The sequence below is a fragment of the Elephas maximus genome, chromosome 3 (genome assembly GCF_024166365.1).
Source record: "Elephas maximus indicus isolate mEleMax1 chromosome 3, mEleMax1 primary haplotype, whole genome shotgun sequence".
Lineage (NCBI taxonomy): Eukaryota > Metazoa > Chordata > Mammalia > Proboscidea > Elephantidae > Elephas > Elephas maximus.
The window spans coordinates 201886089-201901187 of record NC_064821.1 but is presented as its reverse complement, the minus strand read 5'-3'; the positions used below and the strand labels follow the sequence as shown (position 1 = coordinate 201901187).

The following is a 15099-nucleotide window of genomic DNA, read 5'->3' as shown; positions in this document are numbered from 1 at the left end:
TTTCCAAGTCAGAGCCTGAGAAACTCCTTTCCCCCTCTCGCTCTGCTGATGTCTAACAGGTCTGTACCTCCAGACCAGTGATTCTCAATCCTAGCTGCACTTCGAGACCATCTGAAGCTTTTTATAAATTAGATGCCCAGGTCTCCCACCAGACTAAGAATCACAATCTCTAGAACTGGAGTGAAGAGCCTGTACTTTTTCGATGATCCAAAGGGTTTGGAAACCATTGTTCTAGCACTTTCGGTTCTCCTGGTCAGGTCTTGGTGATTCCATCTTTCATTCTTTCACCACCATGTTTCACCCCTTCAGTGTTTGGAAGGATAAAGCGAACGTATCTGGTTCCTGGCTTAGCCTATTCCTGGTTTAGGAATTCTGGTCCCCCTCAGTTTTCCCCCAGCTTATGTTCCCTTCTTTGTACTGTCCCTGAACTTTCGATCACCCTCCCTAGAGTCTTACAGCAACGGTTCTCAAACTTTAGAGTGCATCAGAATCACCTGGAGGGCTTCTTGTAACACAGATTTCTAGGCCCCACCCCAAATTCAGCAATTCTGAGATTCTGCATTTCTAATAAGTTTCCAGGTGACGCTGATGTACCTGGTCAGGGGACTACACTTAGAAAAATCATACAGGTTTTATAGTTAATCCTGTATATGGGGCACCACCTGGCAACTTAATGCAGTTAAATGACCTCTTTTCTCCCTAGAACTATTAATTGTCCTTTAATCCATTCTTGAATTAATTCAATAAGTCCAAGTTAAAAAAAAAAAAAGTATGAGTACTTACTATGGGCAAAACATGGGTCTGATTACTAAAACCCCACTGATTTTTCAAAATATGTGTTAGAATTCTTAAGGTAAATATTCTCATCAGTACATAAAGCTCAGATTTCCACTTGAGAAGCGAATAACCCTACCAAAATGGAGTTATTTGTTGAGTTCTGCCACACCAAACTCCAGTTCACAAGGATCACTTCTGTTTAATTCTTACTTAAACTTAATTCCATAAATGTTAGTATCAAATTATCTTCTCATTGCATTGTGTGGGTTAATTTTATTCCTTTAACCAGAAGGCAAGCTTTGTGAGGAGAGGACTGTGTGTTATAATTCTGTGTCCTTTATCGGATAGCCCTGGGCATGTAGCTGGCACTCGGTCCTGACTGGCTGACACATTCATTCATCACGTCCTCATGTGCTTTTTCTAGTCCAGGCTCTAAAGAGACCCATGGATTCCAGAAACATCAGCCTTTGCCAGTAGAAAAACACACTTCCAAGTCAACTGGGTGATTTGTGTTTTAGTCACTCTCCTAGATGATGCATGATTTTTTCTTGCCTCTTTTTACCTTGTCTCACTGTAGGTACCATGATGCACCATCAAGAGGACACGCTGGAGACAGCTAGGGTAAGAAACGAGATCACATATTACCCATGACAGTCAAAACTTCTGCTAATAGAAGGGCTAGAAATTAAAAACAGGATTATTTTTTGTTCATCTTCAAGTAGGTATTGGTAAAAAATCCTTTTTAGACATCAACTCTGGATCAGACTCTAGAGGAGTGAGGGAAGCTGAGAAACAGAAATCAAATATTCAGATAACACACCCCAGTGGGTTATATGTTCATTTGTCACAACCAGTACAGTTATTAACACCTGGCAGGTGTGATTTCAACCAAACTCAGAGTGACCAGGAACTCTTATATATATCCTACCACAGGGTTACCAAATTATTCTAATTCAAATTTCTTTATAAACATTTTACCCAACTCTGTATTTTCTGAATTAGAACAATTATTTAACAAGGACTCATGAAGGTACGTAATTATCACCTGCTAATCTTTTTTTAAATTTTATGGCTCAGAGGCTCTCAGGCTCTTCACCCTTAGCTTACCCAGTGTTCCCCAGCCATCGCTCCTCTCCAATAAAACCACTACCAATCCCATGCTTCCATTTCTCCCCTTCCCCAGCATTGATGTTAAAGGTAGGGAGAGAGGAAATAGCAGATGAAGGCTAAGGATAAAGGAGATGAACCACTCCGTTCAGATTAACAGGTGCTAAAAAAACAATCCGTTTGGAGCTCATTCCAATGATAATGCAAACCTCACAAATCTTGAGAAATGCAATGACAACAAACATAAAATTGGGCTATTACTGAATTAAAATAGAATATAATGCTAGACACACTATTTAGGACTTAGCACCAAAAAAATATATAAGTTTAGATAGATATCAATATCATGTGCTATTAAAAATTTAAGTTTTATCCTTAAACATTTTATTTCTACAAAAGAGCCGCCTATGCCATCCCATCTATGACAACTTGTCATTGGAAAGTTTACTGATCTATTCTGTAGATATAATTTTGAAATCTTTTGTTTACTCCGATGTTGATTTTTATACGTTTGGTCAATACTTAATGTCGCATAAAATTTATTTTTAAAGCCCAACATTTTTACGCAAACCACATTTTAGACATGGAGAACCCTAACTAATGACTAATGATCTATGGCCCGTGTTTAAAGAACCACCTTTCTTTTTTAATCCTCTAGCTGAATAAAACTGGGATGACAGTGATTAACTTGCCTGAGGAAATCCAGGAACTGTATTTATTTGAATTCCTAAGTGCCACCAAATACTTGGGCAAAAAAGTAAAACAGCATGAAGCAGAGTGTCTCTATCTCGACACTATCGACATTTGGGGCCAGGTAATTCTTTGTTGTAGAGAGCTACAATGTGCATTGTGGGATGTGTAGCAACATCCCTGGCATCTATGCACTAGATGCCAATAGCACCACCTCACCCTCCCAGTTACAATAACCCAAATGTCTCCAGACACTGCCAAATATTCCGTGGGGGCCAAAATCATATCTGGTTGTAAAGTAAGAGCCAGTATTATAAAGTGATAGAAAGATAAAGTGTGAGTCTCATAGTCATGGAAAAAAGCTCTATGCCTCTGCAATCTCACAGACGTGTCAATTTGTCTTTACGCATAATCTCAAAGTTTCTCCCAAGTTTCATATTTTCCCAATGGTATAATTTCCTCAAGGTACAAATGACACTCCAGAGACAAGAAGAAAAGTTTATTTCACTATCCAATTATTTTTAAAAAAAATTTAATGTTTGATAAAACAAAACTTTTAGTACCATAGAAATCTTTCAACATGTACAGTGACATACTGTTACTATGTACAATTTTGGAAACAAATGCTTCCAGCTCCCAAGTAAAGCGATGTTGAACATCCTGATTATACTTAAGCCGTAGAAAATTTCCTGGATGGTCAATGTGTTTCTTGGCTTGGGAAAAAAATATACAATTGAAAAAATATAAATAAGACCTTCAATGAGTTGACAACAACAAAAATGCTTTCTGAGGTTCAGACACCTGGATCTTCAAACTTCAGTCTTCCAGAAGTCCTTTAGAGTCACAGTCGGTCTATCAAAAATAAAAGCTCTTCCTATTACGGTGGCACATGGCGTCTGGCTCATATACCATTCTTCACCAGCTCATGGATTCCATTCTCGTCAATGATTAAAGGTGCATGGAATTCTTTATCCGCCACATAACTTTCTAGGCCCTAAAAGGAAGATTGAAATGAAACACAGAGCACTGATGGACACTAACCATGCAATGCTGGACTTAGTAGCTGTACTAATGACTTAAAATGTGAATACCAGAAGTTGGGTTAAGATGTAAAAATTTAAATCTCAAGAAAAAGCTATACAGTATAGTTTTTAAACTGAACTTAATGGCCCACTTATGGAATTATAGAAGTAAAAAAACAAACAATAAAGAATAAAATTATTCTGATTACATTATAATTTTTAAAGTTAATATGACATTCATTCTTCCTATAATCATCCCTCAATAGAGTTAATTTCTAGGCAAGGTGGCTGTCTCTGACACTGGAATTAACCAATACTGACAAGGAGCTCTAGAAAAAAATACTCTATACTTAGAATGTTCCAAAACTCAAACCAAACCCACTGCTGTCGAGTGGATTCTGACTCATGGAGACCCTAACCCATTGCCTTCAAGTCAATTTTGACTCATAGCAACCCTAAAGGACAGGAGAACTGCCCTACAGGGTTTCCAAGGAGTGCCTGGTGGATTTGAACTGCTGACCTTTTGGTTAGTAGCCATAGCTCTTAACCAGTACACCACCAGGGTTTCCATGGAGACACTAGGGACTCCTAAATTCCCTGGTTTTAGAAGAGCACTAGGTATATGAACAAAATAGTCTCTGAGAGGAAAAATGACACTGCAATAAAAAGATGACATCTAAAAACAAAGTTGACTACGTATTTTTTTAAGCCCATTGCATTTCAATATACAGGTGAAACGGACTAGACAGTAAAGATATTCTGTTAATGGCAACTAACCCACTTATGAGACACATGCAAAGCCATAAGAGGACTTCTCAAAGAGGATTCAGAACACAGCTTCTCAGCTCATCCCCAGGACAGTTCCTGAGGGCAGGACCATCAGAAGATGCTGCATCTCCCGTAAGGGCAAATACACTTAAATTAAAACCATTCCAGAATCCTACTCTTGCAAGAAAAGGAAGAAAAGCAGTGCAAACTTACTTCTCCAGCATAGGAGACAAGAGGAGAGATTTCACACTGGATTGGTACATCATTGGCATCCTTCAGGCTAAGAAAAAAACCAAACACTTGTTAAACACTTTGCTTCCCATGTTACTTGCCACCGTGAAGGTACAGACCATAACTTTCCTCAGAGAAGCTTGCAGATTGAGCAAATAGAATGGATCCTATTCTGACGATCGCTAAATTCCCTGAAGATTAAGTTAACATGGAATTACAACGGTCAGCAAGATACTATTTGCAGCAAGTACAAGGAATTACTGGTAGCTCTTTAAAGGACATCACCAATGTTGACACACTATCCCCTTATGTACATATCGCTGTTTATCATTTCCAAGTTTCCATCAGATAAAGGAAGGAACTATTTATTGAGTATATTCCATGTGCCAGGCCCAGTGCTAGGTGTCTGGAGTACTTCAAGTTTCATATTGATCCTCACCACAACCTTGTCAGTTAGACAGGAATGCTGACAAACATTCTAAAGCTGCAGTGTCCAGTATAGCAGCCACCAGCCACTTGCGGCTATTTAAACTTAAATCTAAATTTTAAAAAAATTAAAAATTCAGTTCCTCGATCATAATAGCCACATTTCAAGTGCTTAGTAGCCACAAATGACTACCAAACTGGACAGTACAGATGCAGAATAGTCCCTTCCTTGTAGAATTTCTATTGGACACTATTGTTCTAAAGGTCAGCTCTATTATTTCCCAGGACATGTTTTTCTGTACACTCTAAATTTCTAGATTAGCTGAGCTGATTTACTCAATATATTTCAAAGTGCTTCTCTGTTACTGTTAGCAAAAGTCCCTTTTTCAACAGCTAACACAGAATGCACCCAAGTGAAGGCACACACTCTCACACTGATAGCATTTGCATCCTGAGTTTCGAAATTATCTAACACAAAAGTCAATAAATAGTATTTCCAGTATGTTTACAGTCATTTGGCCTCTGGGTTATTCACTGTTTCAAGAATCTTACCAACAGGACACAAGGCACAAAAATCTAGTCTCCTGCAGCCTCAAACCATAGCTTTTCTTTGCTTTGCCAAGTACACAGACTCAGGCTTTGGTGGAGTCAGTAACATCAGAGGGCTTCTGAGATAGCCACAGGCCAACCTTTCTCTAACTAAAACCATTTAGTTAGGTATCCAAGATGCTTTATACCCTACTCCATCTTACTTATCCTGCTACTTTCCACCCACACCAGGCCAGTCACTCTCTCCTGGATTACTCCAAGTCATTCTCAGGTGTGATCCCCTGGCTATCCAAATCATACCCATCCTCCAAGGTTAGGTCAAAGCCAATATTCCCTTGACAACCACATTTATTTATTACATATATATATATATGTATATATACATATGACAACTGCTAAGTCACTGACCTCCTAGAGCAATTATTGTTTGTACTACACATTTAGCATGAAATCACATACTGCCTAATGATGCTATTTAACTATTATGTCTATGTATCTCGAGCCTCCCAACAGGCTTTAAGAAATGACTTGCTTCTCTCATGTAGATACTTCAGCATCTAGCACACTGCTAAGGTTGTTAGCAGGCCTACCAATGCTTGTTGGCTAAATGAATAATGAACTATGAGGGTACATGGATAACAGACAACTGCTGGAGAAAAGACTATGCACAGACTAGCACACATCTCTCTAGACATGTGCCAGATTCTATCAAAAGGGCTCAAGGGGTTTGGCCCAGACCCTCTGGGGCAACTCAGAGTCACATTGAACCTGACTGTAAAAATGATGGCCCACCCCACTGATAAGCTATATATAGTCAGTTCCATCTGAACCCCTGGAGGATTTAGTATACCAGGATCAAAAGATTATTTTGACCCTGAGGAACATACAGCTGGTCTGAATATAACTTCCCTCCTAGCACAACAAAGATACCCAAAGAAACCAAGAAAGTTAATAAATAAAGTTGTATGTTCTAGAGGAAGGAAGACAGCAGCTACCATGACCAAATGTAAAATCTCAGCTTATAAGCAAACCAGTCCAGTAACACTATTGCCCCCAATTCTTTAGCCAAGCAAACTCTTAGCATCTAACACTGTTCAACAGGCTTTCCGGTAAAAAATAATGTCATTTTGTCCAAACTCAGCATCCTTGCTTCCATTCTTTTGGAATATCTCCAATCTGTTTCTTCCCTATTTTACACAAAATCGTTCTTTTCCATCTCTCACTTTTTAGTAATCCTCATCCACTCTGAGGGCATCCTTTGGTGCTAAGGATTTCAGCAAGAACTATTTCTGCACCCATGATCTTACTGGGGTCTAAATTTTTATTTCAGTTTAATGATTCTACAAATGGCTGAAATGATGTAATGTGTGTGGCAGCGGGGGCGGGGCGAGGGGATTACTACATAAAAGACCCCAAACAAGAGCTAACAATGTTTAAACCTTTTTGTATCTTGGCTGAGATAGCTAAATGTTGTTTTCAGGTATATAATTAAGAAACTATTTTACTCTTTAGGGTAAAAGCTGCAGTTCAATGAGAAGAAAATTTAGGGCCAAAACTTTATTTCTTTAATTACAAAATCATCTTGCTTCCAGGAATTAAAAATGGCAGATGAGGCAGAAAGGACAGAGAGCGCTGCACGCAGCTCCCATGGCCTAAGAGACAATAGTCAGCTACGGCTCCTAGAAAAGACCAGCCAGATTTGCGAGCCCACTTCCTGGTCTACAAGGCCACACATCACAGAAGTGCTGACACTCCCTGGGCGCGTCTCCACAGCACGAAGATGAGCGGCAGTGGCAGGAAAACGCATGTGTGTGAAACTGACGTCAGTGCTATGCGATCTCTAAAATGACTTCCGTCTCCAGATCCTTTGCCCTGTACACATTTCTCCAATTATCTTAAAATCGTACATTTCAAACAAAACTTAGCAAGGATATCAAGCTGTCTCTTTAGCTACGAAAATAATGGCTTTCTCAAGCTCTTCTGTCTGTACCCAGATGAGAGAAATCTGTGCTACTTCTAGCTAAAGCCCCCCACCAAAAAAAAAAAGCCCCCCACCACTAGGACAAAAAGATACTTTTCTCATGAGCAGGATAATAACTGAATAAAATGAATGCACGATGACCACAAATGAGAGCTGTGAATGTAGAGCAAATCCAAATAACTGTTTTCTCCACACTAAAGGTCATCAGCCGTGCCAGGAGCAGTTAGCTTTACACCAACAGCACACGGCCCATTCAGTGAGACAGATCTGCAGAACGCCATTTTCGCCTAGGTGGGCTTAGGCTACAGGGGTGCCCTGGGATCCAAACGTGTTCTCCGTGGTCTGTCACCTGCTCCGAATCTTACCTACCACCTGTAAACTTGCTACCGCAGGCTCCAACAGGCAGGATTCTTTAGTAAAGCATGCTCCCCATTTCCAGCATGCACTGAGATTCTGAGTTAGCGTCACCCAGACAGGTACCTGCTACCAGGTAAGCAGTACACCCCCACCAAAGCGTCAGCCATTCTCCCTCATTCCCCCGAGAGACAGAGCACTAACTACAATGCCAGTTAGTACGGAGGGAAGCACAGCCCCGTCACCATGCACTGCAGGTAGGCTGGTATATTTACTTGTGATTGACATCAGCTGTGATGGTCTCTGACTTTCCATTTGTAGCACCACTACTAGGAATAAATAAGCATTAATGGAAATGGAAACAAATCAAACAATAACAATGAAGTGGGGGTGCAAAATATACTTGACCAATGGCATGTATTTATGGTAAGCCATAAACCGGGCAAGGGAGACCAGAGGGGGGAAAAACCAACTTAACGGCCAGAGATGAAGCATGAGGGCAATCTGACATGCCACAGAGCAGGCTCGCTGCCGAGACAGAAGCTGGAAAATGGCCTGGGACTGCAAGACAGAGGCCACCACTGCTCTTAATTGTGAATACACAATAATGGCGCCAATAAGTGCCAAGGCACAATGTTTTGACATTTATGAAGGCATTCTAGTACATGCGGCCAACCATTTCATCCTTTAAGAACGTAAATTATATGGCACAATGTTTTTTTACATAAGTATGGAAATACTGAATGATTTAGAAGGGGAGAATTCTAGGTGCCGATGTAAGTTTTATCATAAAATATAAGAACCACTTAACTTAAACGTGCTTTATCTTGGATAGGTATAGCTGTAAGTACTTTTTTTTTTTTTTAACTTCTAAAAACCCAAAACATTTCTCAAATTTCAGTTTCAATGAATACAAAGTGAATGTAAACTGGCATTCACTCCCCTTCTGACACCTTCCTCGGCAGCCTTAAAGGACGGTGGTGAGAACTGTGGCGGTCCTGCTTCTCAAGGGCAGCCTGTGGGTGGCGAGTCTTTTGTGGGTCTCATGCACAGCGCTTGCTTGTACTGAGGCCACAGATACCCGAGCAGCAACAACCAACCCTCTGTGGCTGAAACACTGACAGCACACGGACTTGGCTGTGGTACGGCATGCCACTGATGGCCTTTAACCATACGGTACACCAAAGGAATTAGCTTCTCACCATTATTCAGCAGGAGTCATCTCACTGACCTGGTGGAGATGTATCCAAACAAGAGATTCCTCTTTAAGAGGGAGTAAAGCTATCCTTCTCTTTGCAATGGACAAAGGTTTCATTATTTCACATCAGGAACTGCCTACATGAATATTCTGCTTCTGTTAAAAAAGATCTAGGACTACATCAGAAAGAGACGACAAAGAAGTCCAAGAGGAAAAAACCAAAAAAGCATTCACAGAAAGAGAAAAGATGTTGACTTACCGGGGAATTGCTGGAAGGCGAGAGCCGTTTTCATCTATGAAGTGGCCCCCCGCATTGAGGACCCAGCAGTGGTGAAGGGACATCAAAGCATGTCTTGCAGTAGTAGGGTTGTCCTTCCCATTCTGACTGTCTGCGTTCTTCAGCGGGGAAAACTCATCTTCCCGTAATACTTCATACACCACAAACTTCCTAGAGTGGGACCATAAAAAGACTTCATCACGACATAAAACTGCATACACGCCTTCTGACTCCTCTCTACAGAGCTAAGTCTTTGGTCTTCAATAATATGCTCTCTTAATCCAATTTCAAATGAGTGCTGAATGAAATAACACTCATCTCTTTGCTGACAAAAGCTGGAATTCCTTCTCCAGTGCAAAACTGAGATATCGTTTCCACTCCCAAGTATAAAACACTTCAGCTTAGGTCAGAAAGATGTGAAAGCCTCACGTAAAAAGATCATATTAGCATCCGCTCCGGTGGGGGGTGAGCAGGCAAAAAGGATGATGCAGAAATGTACCCGGGGAGATTAATCTTACACAGCTACTTTGTCTTCTGCGTTTTCGTATCAGTCAGATTCTGAGACATGTATCTCAACACCAAATGTGATCTTTTACAGCGAGGTACAGAATCTACAACCACGTTCACGGAAACATTTACTCAAAGGTCGGTAATCTATCCTATGCACAAAATGGCTCAATTCTTTATCTCAACCTTTTTCAGTCTCTCAACCAAAATAAATGACTTTAAAAATTTTATAGAACCAGAAAATGAATTAATTGATTTAAAAAAATGTACTCTTTGGCAACTCAGACCACATTCCTGAATTGGTGGTTTTATACTACGGAATTATAATGAATCTAGACAGTACACCATGGTCAAAATACCGTAGCTGACATATGTGCTATCGAATGTTTCTTTAAAACAGTTTCTTGCCTAAGAGAGTAAAAACAGCATTTCAGGACATATATCACCTTACTGGTGCTATTCGAAACATACTTTGCAAACTGGAAGATGTCAAAGACAAATTTTTCCATCTTTATTCCATTTGGTTTGTCTGGCTGAACTAACTGCCCCTGTGAATCCACATACGGAATCTTCTTCTGAGCCACATGGTGCTGCAACTGAGGTTCATAAACACTAAGAAGAAAAAAAGATACAATTACTTTCTGGACTGAAAACACCAGAAAATCTGATAAAACTCAGGTGCAAATGCATCAACAACCAGTACTAAGATTTTCAAAGTGAAGGGCATTTGTTAAGTTTCAGTTCATATTTAAATAGTAAATGAACAGCTGTCTCCATTCATTTCCTTATATTAATCAAATGACCTCTACAAAAAAAAATACACGGCTCGATACAAGTGTTTCCCCATAATTTCCGCGTCTTTTATAAGATGCCCTGCTCTTTGCCCCAACTTTCCCAACTGAGATCCCTTCAGGTCTGAGATGGAAAGATGAGTCACTATGGATAAACGAGTAACAGTTACCTGTGACATAGTGGAATAGGAATACTTTGGAACTGGGGTCGATATTCTAAAATAAAGCTTATTAACTTTTTAAAAAGTGGATGGTCATCTTGATTACCTAGATGCCATCAAATGAAGAATGAGGTAATGAGAATGTTCATTTAAAAAGTCTGGTGAGATAAAACAGCTCTTATTTTATTCTTTGGGGCACTGCCCTACCATGCTGGTATCCAGGTATCAAGTTCTTTTTTCTTCACTCTTCAAAGTACTACTTCCTAAATGCTAGTCTGGGAATCAGCTGTGTTAGAACTCTTTGGACAGCTTTCTAAAACGACAGATGCCTTGGATCTACCCCAGAAATTCTGATTAAGTAGGTGTAAGGTGCACACCTGTATTTTTGAGAAGCTACCAGTTGTCGTGGGTGTTTCATCTCTTTTTCTTTGCTTTCCCAGAACTTAGTACGGTTCATGGGAGGAGAGAAGAGGGGGCAAAATGCTTCAGACTCCAGCTAATGCCCTAGGAAATGTGCTCCTACTAATCCTCACCCTAGGAAAGAGCTTACCTTACAAAAACAACTACGACATGGGAGATTTCCATTTGATAAAGGTGATCCACCAAGAAGCTGAATTCCGTGGGGTAAAGGACTTGGGGTGTCTGCCTACCTCTCAAGTGGATTAATTTCTGATTAATAACACATAAAGGAAGCAAAGGCCCCCATCTTGCCCATACTTGACTACATCTCTCAGAAATGGTACGGTGAAGAAATGGTTGGCGATGTTTCCCGAATTAAACAGCAGCCGTCCATCTGGGCTTCGTTTCTGTGCTGTTGCCAGGGAAATTTCACTATATTCTACCACCTGGTATACTCCATCCACTCGGCAAACCACTCCAACTGGTTCTGTGGGGTTTGTTTTCTCTACCACCTATCCATAAAAGAAAGACAACAGTAAAGGAAGAAATTTAAATATTTTTTGAATTTCCGCCATTTTCAAATGCCATGTTACAGTGTTGCTTATATAATCTTTAAGATATTAAGCAAGAGGAATTTTTAACTTTAATCACCTAACCATCTTTCTATACTTTGACAGATGACTTTCCAGTCAGAAATGAGGTAAATTATTTCCCTCCTACTTATCACCCAACTAAGCCATGGAGTAAAAGATCCATCATACACATATAGCCCAGAGGAAATGAAGTTGGACTGCAAACAAAGGAGGAGTCTACATAGCTTGTATTTTATTGTTAATTATTTCTTAACCACGCTCAGCCACTCTGAGAATAAATTAAAAGAAATTTCTCTGGGATTCATAACAAAAAAGGTGATTCAAGAAGTAAGGCATTTTGTCTCTCATTTTATATTGCTCAAATCATTAGTTCATTTGAAAACAGTGCCTTTGTAATTGCCATTCATGAATATAGCATATTTCTTGTTTTTCAGGAACCTAGACTTGAGGTAAGGGGGTTAGAACAGGCCAGTCACTGGGCACCCACTCCAACTCCAATCAGAGAGCCCACTTACATTGCTCTGTTTGCATAATGAATTTTGTCTGAAGTAAGAGATTCTACTCTTTAAATTTTTTTTTTAAACCAGTGATTTGATTATCACTGGTTCTAGACTGCTTGGGGAGCTGAGAGAAGGGTATGTATCAAAATCAAATGGAGGAGGCGGAGCCAAGATGGCGGACTAGGCAGACGCTACCTCGGATCCCTCTTACAACAAAGACACGGAAAAACAAGTGAATCGATCACATACATAACAATCTACGAACCCTGAACAACAAACACAGATTTAGAGACGGAGAACGAACTAATACGGGGAAGCAGCGATTGTTTCCAGAGCCTGGAGCCAGCATACCAGTCAGGTACGGCACAAGCACAGAGACCTGCTCCACCCCCCTGAACTAACCCCGGGAGGGGGACTAGCCGGTTCCACGGGCGGCGTGGGACGCAGCCGTTAGGAGAAGTCCCCGGGAGGCAGTGACTGATCTTGGAGCAGAAAGAGCAGCATCCGAGCCGGGGAACCGTCCCACAGGGATTTGGACTGCACGCAGGTACGCCATAAACACGGAGAGTTGCTCCACCCCCTGAACTAACCCCGGGAAGGTGACCATCCGGGTCGCGCGGGCGGCGTGGGACGCAGCCGGTAGGAGAAGTCCCCGGGAGGCAGCGACTGGTATTGGAGCGGGGAGAACAGCGTTCCAGCCGGGACACTCGGTCGCGGCACAAGCACGGGGAGCTACTCCACCAATCTGAACTAACCCCGGGAGGGGGCCCACCTGGTTCACGGGGGCGGCACGGCCACGCGGCTGGAGGGACGAGAAGTCCCCGGGAGGCAGCGACTGATTTTGGAGTCGAGAGTGCACCGTCCCAGTAGGGGAGCCTTGACGCTGGGCGTGGGGCTGGAAGCGGAGGATCTGACCGTGACTCCAGCGGGCCAGACCCCCCGGGGGCAATCTCCACACAGACAGCACACATAGGCGACGCGCCCGCGGGAATCTCAGATATAATAGTCATTCCAAGCAAGACAAGCAACTCTGGCTATATTCTGAGGTGCTACTCTCCTATCTCTCTGTTCCCTCCCCCACCCTCCCCAGGCGGCTTCATTAACATCTGAATAGCCTGAGCCAGAGGGAGAACTCTGATAGGGATCTGACTGCAGTTTTTTTTTAGCGGATTTTCTGGAAAAACTAGTTTCCCAGTGATGGCTCGGAGACAACAATCCATATCAAACCACTTAAAGAAGCAGACCGTGACAGCTTCTCCAACTCCCCAAACAAAAGAATCAAAATCTTTCCCAAATGAAGATACAATTTTGGAATTATCAGATACAGAATATAAAAAACTAATTTACAGAATGCTTAATGATATCACAAATGAAATTAGGATATCTGCAGAAAAAGCCAAGGAACACACTGATAAAACTGTTGAAGAACTCAAAAAGATTATTCAAGAACATACTGGAAAAATTAATAAGTTGCAAGAATCCATAGAGAGACAACATGTAGAAATCCAAAAGATTAACAATAAAATAACAGAATTAGACAACACACTAGGAAGTCAGAGGAGCAGACTCGAGCAATTAGAATGCAGACTGGGACATCTGGAGGACCAGGGAATCAACACCAACATAGCTGAAAAAAAATCAGATAAAAGAATTAAAAAAAATGAAGAAACCCTAAGAATTATGTGGGACTCTATCAAGAAGGATAACCTGCGGGTGATTGGAGTCCCAGAACAGGGAGGGGGGACAGAAAACACAGAGAAAATAGTTGAAGAACTTCTGACAGAAAACTTCCCTGACATCATGAAAGACGAAAGGATATCTATCCAAGATGCTCATCGAACCCCATTTAAGATTGATCCAAAAAGAAAAACACCAAGACATATTATCATCAAACTCACCAAAACCAAAGATAAACAGAAAATTTTAAAAGCAGCCAGGGAGAAAAGAAAGGTTTCCTTCAAGGGAGAATCAATAAGAATATGTTCTGACTACTCAGCAGAAACCATGCAGGCAAGAAGGGAATGGGACGACATATACAGAACACTGAAGGAGAAAAACTGCCAACCAAGGATCATATATCCAGCAAAACTCTCTCTGAAATATGAAGGCGAAATTAAGATATTTACAGACAAACACAAGTTTAGAGAATTTGCAAAAACCAAACCAAAGCTACAAGAAATACTAAAGGATATTGTTTGGTCAGAGAACCAATAATATCAGATATCAGCACAACACAAGGTCACAAAACAGAACGTCCTGATATCAACTCAAATAGGGAAATCACAAAAACAAACAAATTAAGATTAATTAAAAAAAAAATACACATAACAGGGAATCATGGAAGTCAATAGGTAAAAGATCACAATAATCAAAAAGAGGGACTAAATACAGGAGGCATTGAACTGCCATATGGAGAGTGATACAAGGCGATATAGAACAATACAAGTTAGGTTTTTACTTAGAAAAATAGGGGTATATAATGAGGTAACCACAAAAAGGTATAACAACTCTATAACTCAAGACAAAAACCAAGAAAAACGTAACGACTCAACTAACATAAAGTCAAACACTATGAAAGTGAGGATCTCACAATTTACTAAGAAAAACGCCTCAGCACAAAAAAGTATGTGGAAAAATGAAATTGTCAACAACACACATAAAAAGGCATCAAAATGACAGCACTAAAAACTTATTTATCTATAATTACCCTGAATGTAAATGGACTAAATGCACCAATAAAGAGACAGAGAGTCACAGACTGGATAAAG

The 15099-nt window shown here is 40.7% G+C and overlaps 1 protein-coding gene across 3 annotated transcripts in view; it reads right to left on the bottom strand.

Moving 5' to 3' along the window:
• Nucleotides 1-3062: 3062 nt before the first annotated feature.
• The window catches only part of UAP1 (UDP-N-acetylglucosamine pyrophosphorylase 1), a 41714-nt gene continuing 29677 nt past the window's right edge, over nucleotides 3063-15099 (bottom strand). The window contains exons 6-11 of one of the 3 annotated variants that reach the window (XM_049881086.1): nucleotides 11557-11750; nucleotides 10359-10499; nucleotides 9363-9551; nucleotides 8181-8234; nucleotides 4578-4644; nucleotides 3063-3568 (exon numbers count right to left, since the gene is read on the bottom strand). In XM_049881086.1, the coding sequence (XP_049737043.1) occupies nucleotides 3476-3568; nucleotides 4578-4644; nucleotides 8181-8234; nucleotides 9363-9551; nucleotides 10359-10499; nucleotides 11557-11750 (738 nt within the window). In that variant the 3' untranslated portion in view covers nucleotides 3063-3475. The remainder of the gene's footprint in view (nucleotides 3569-4577; nucleotides 4645-8180; nucleotides 8235-9362; nucleotides 9552-10358; nucleotides 10500-11556; nucleotides 11751-15099) is intronic. The other 2 variants (XM_049881087.1, XM_049881088.1) reach the window with 2 other exon arrangements.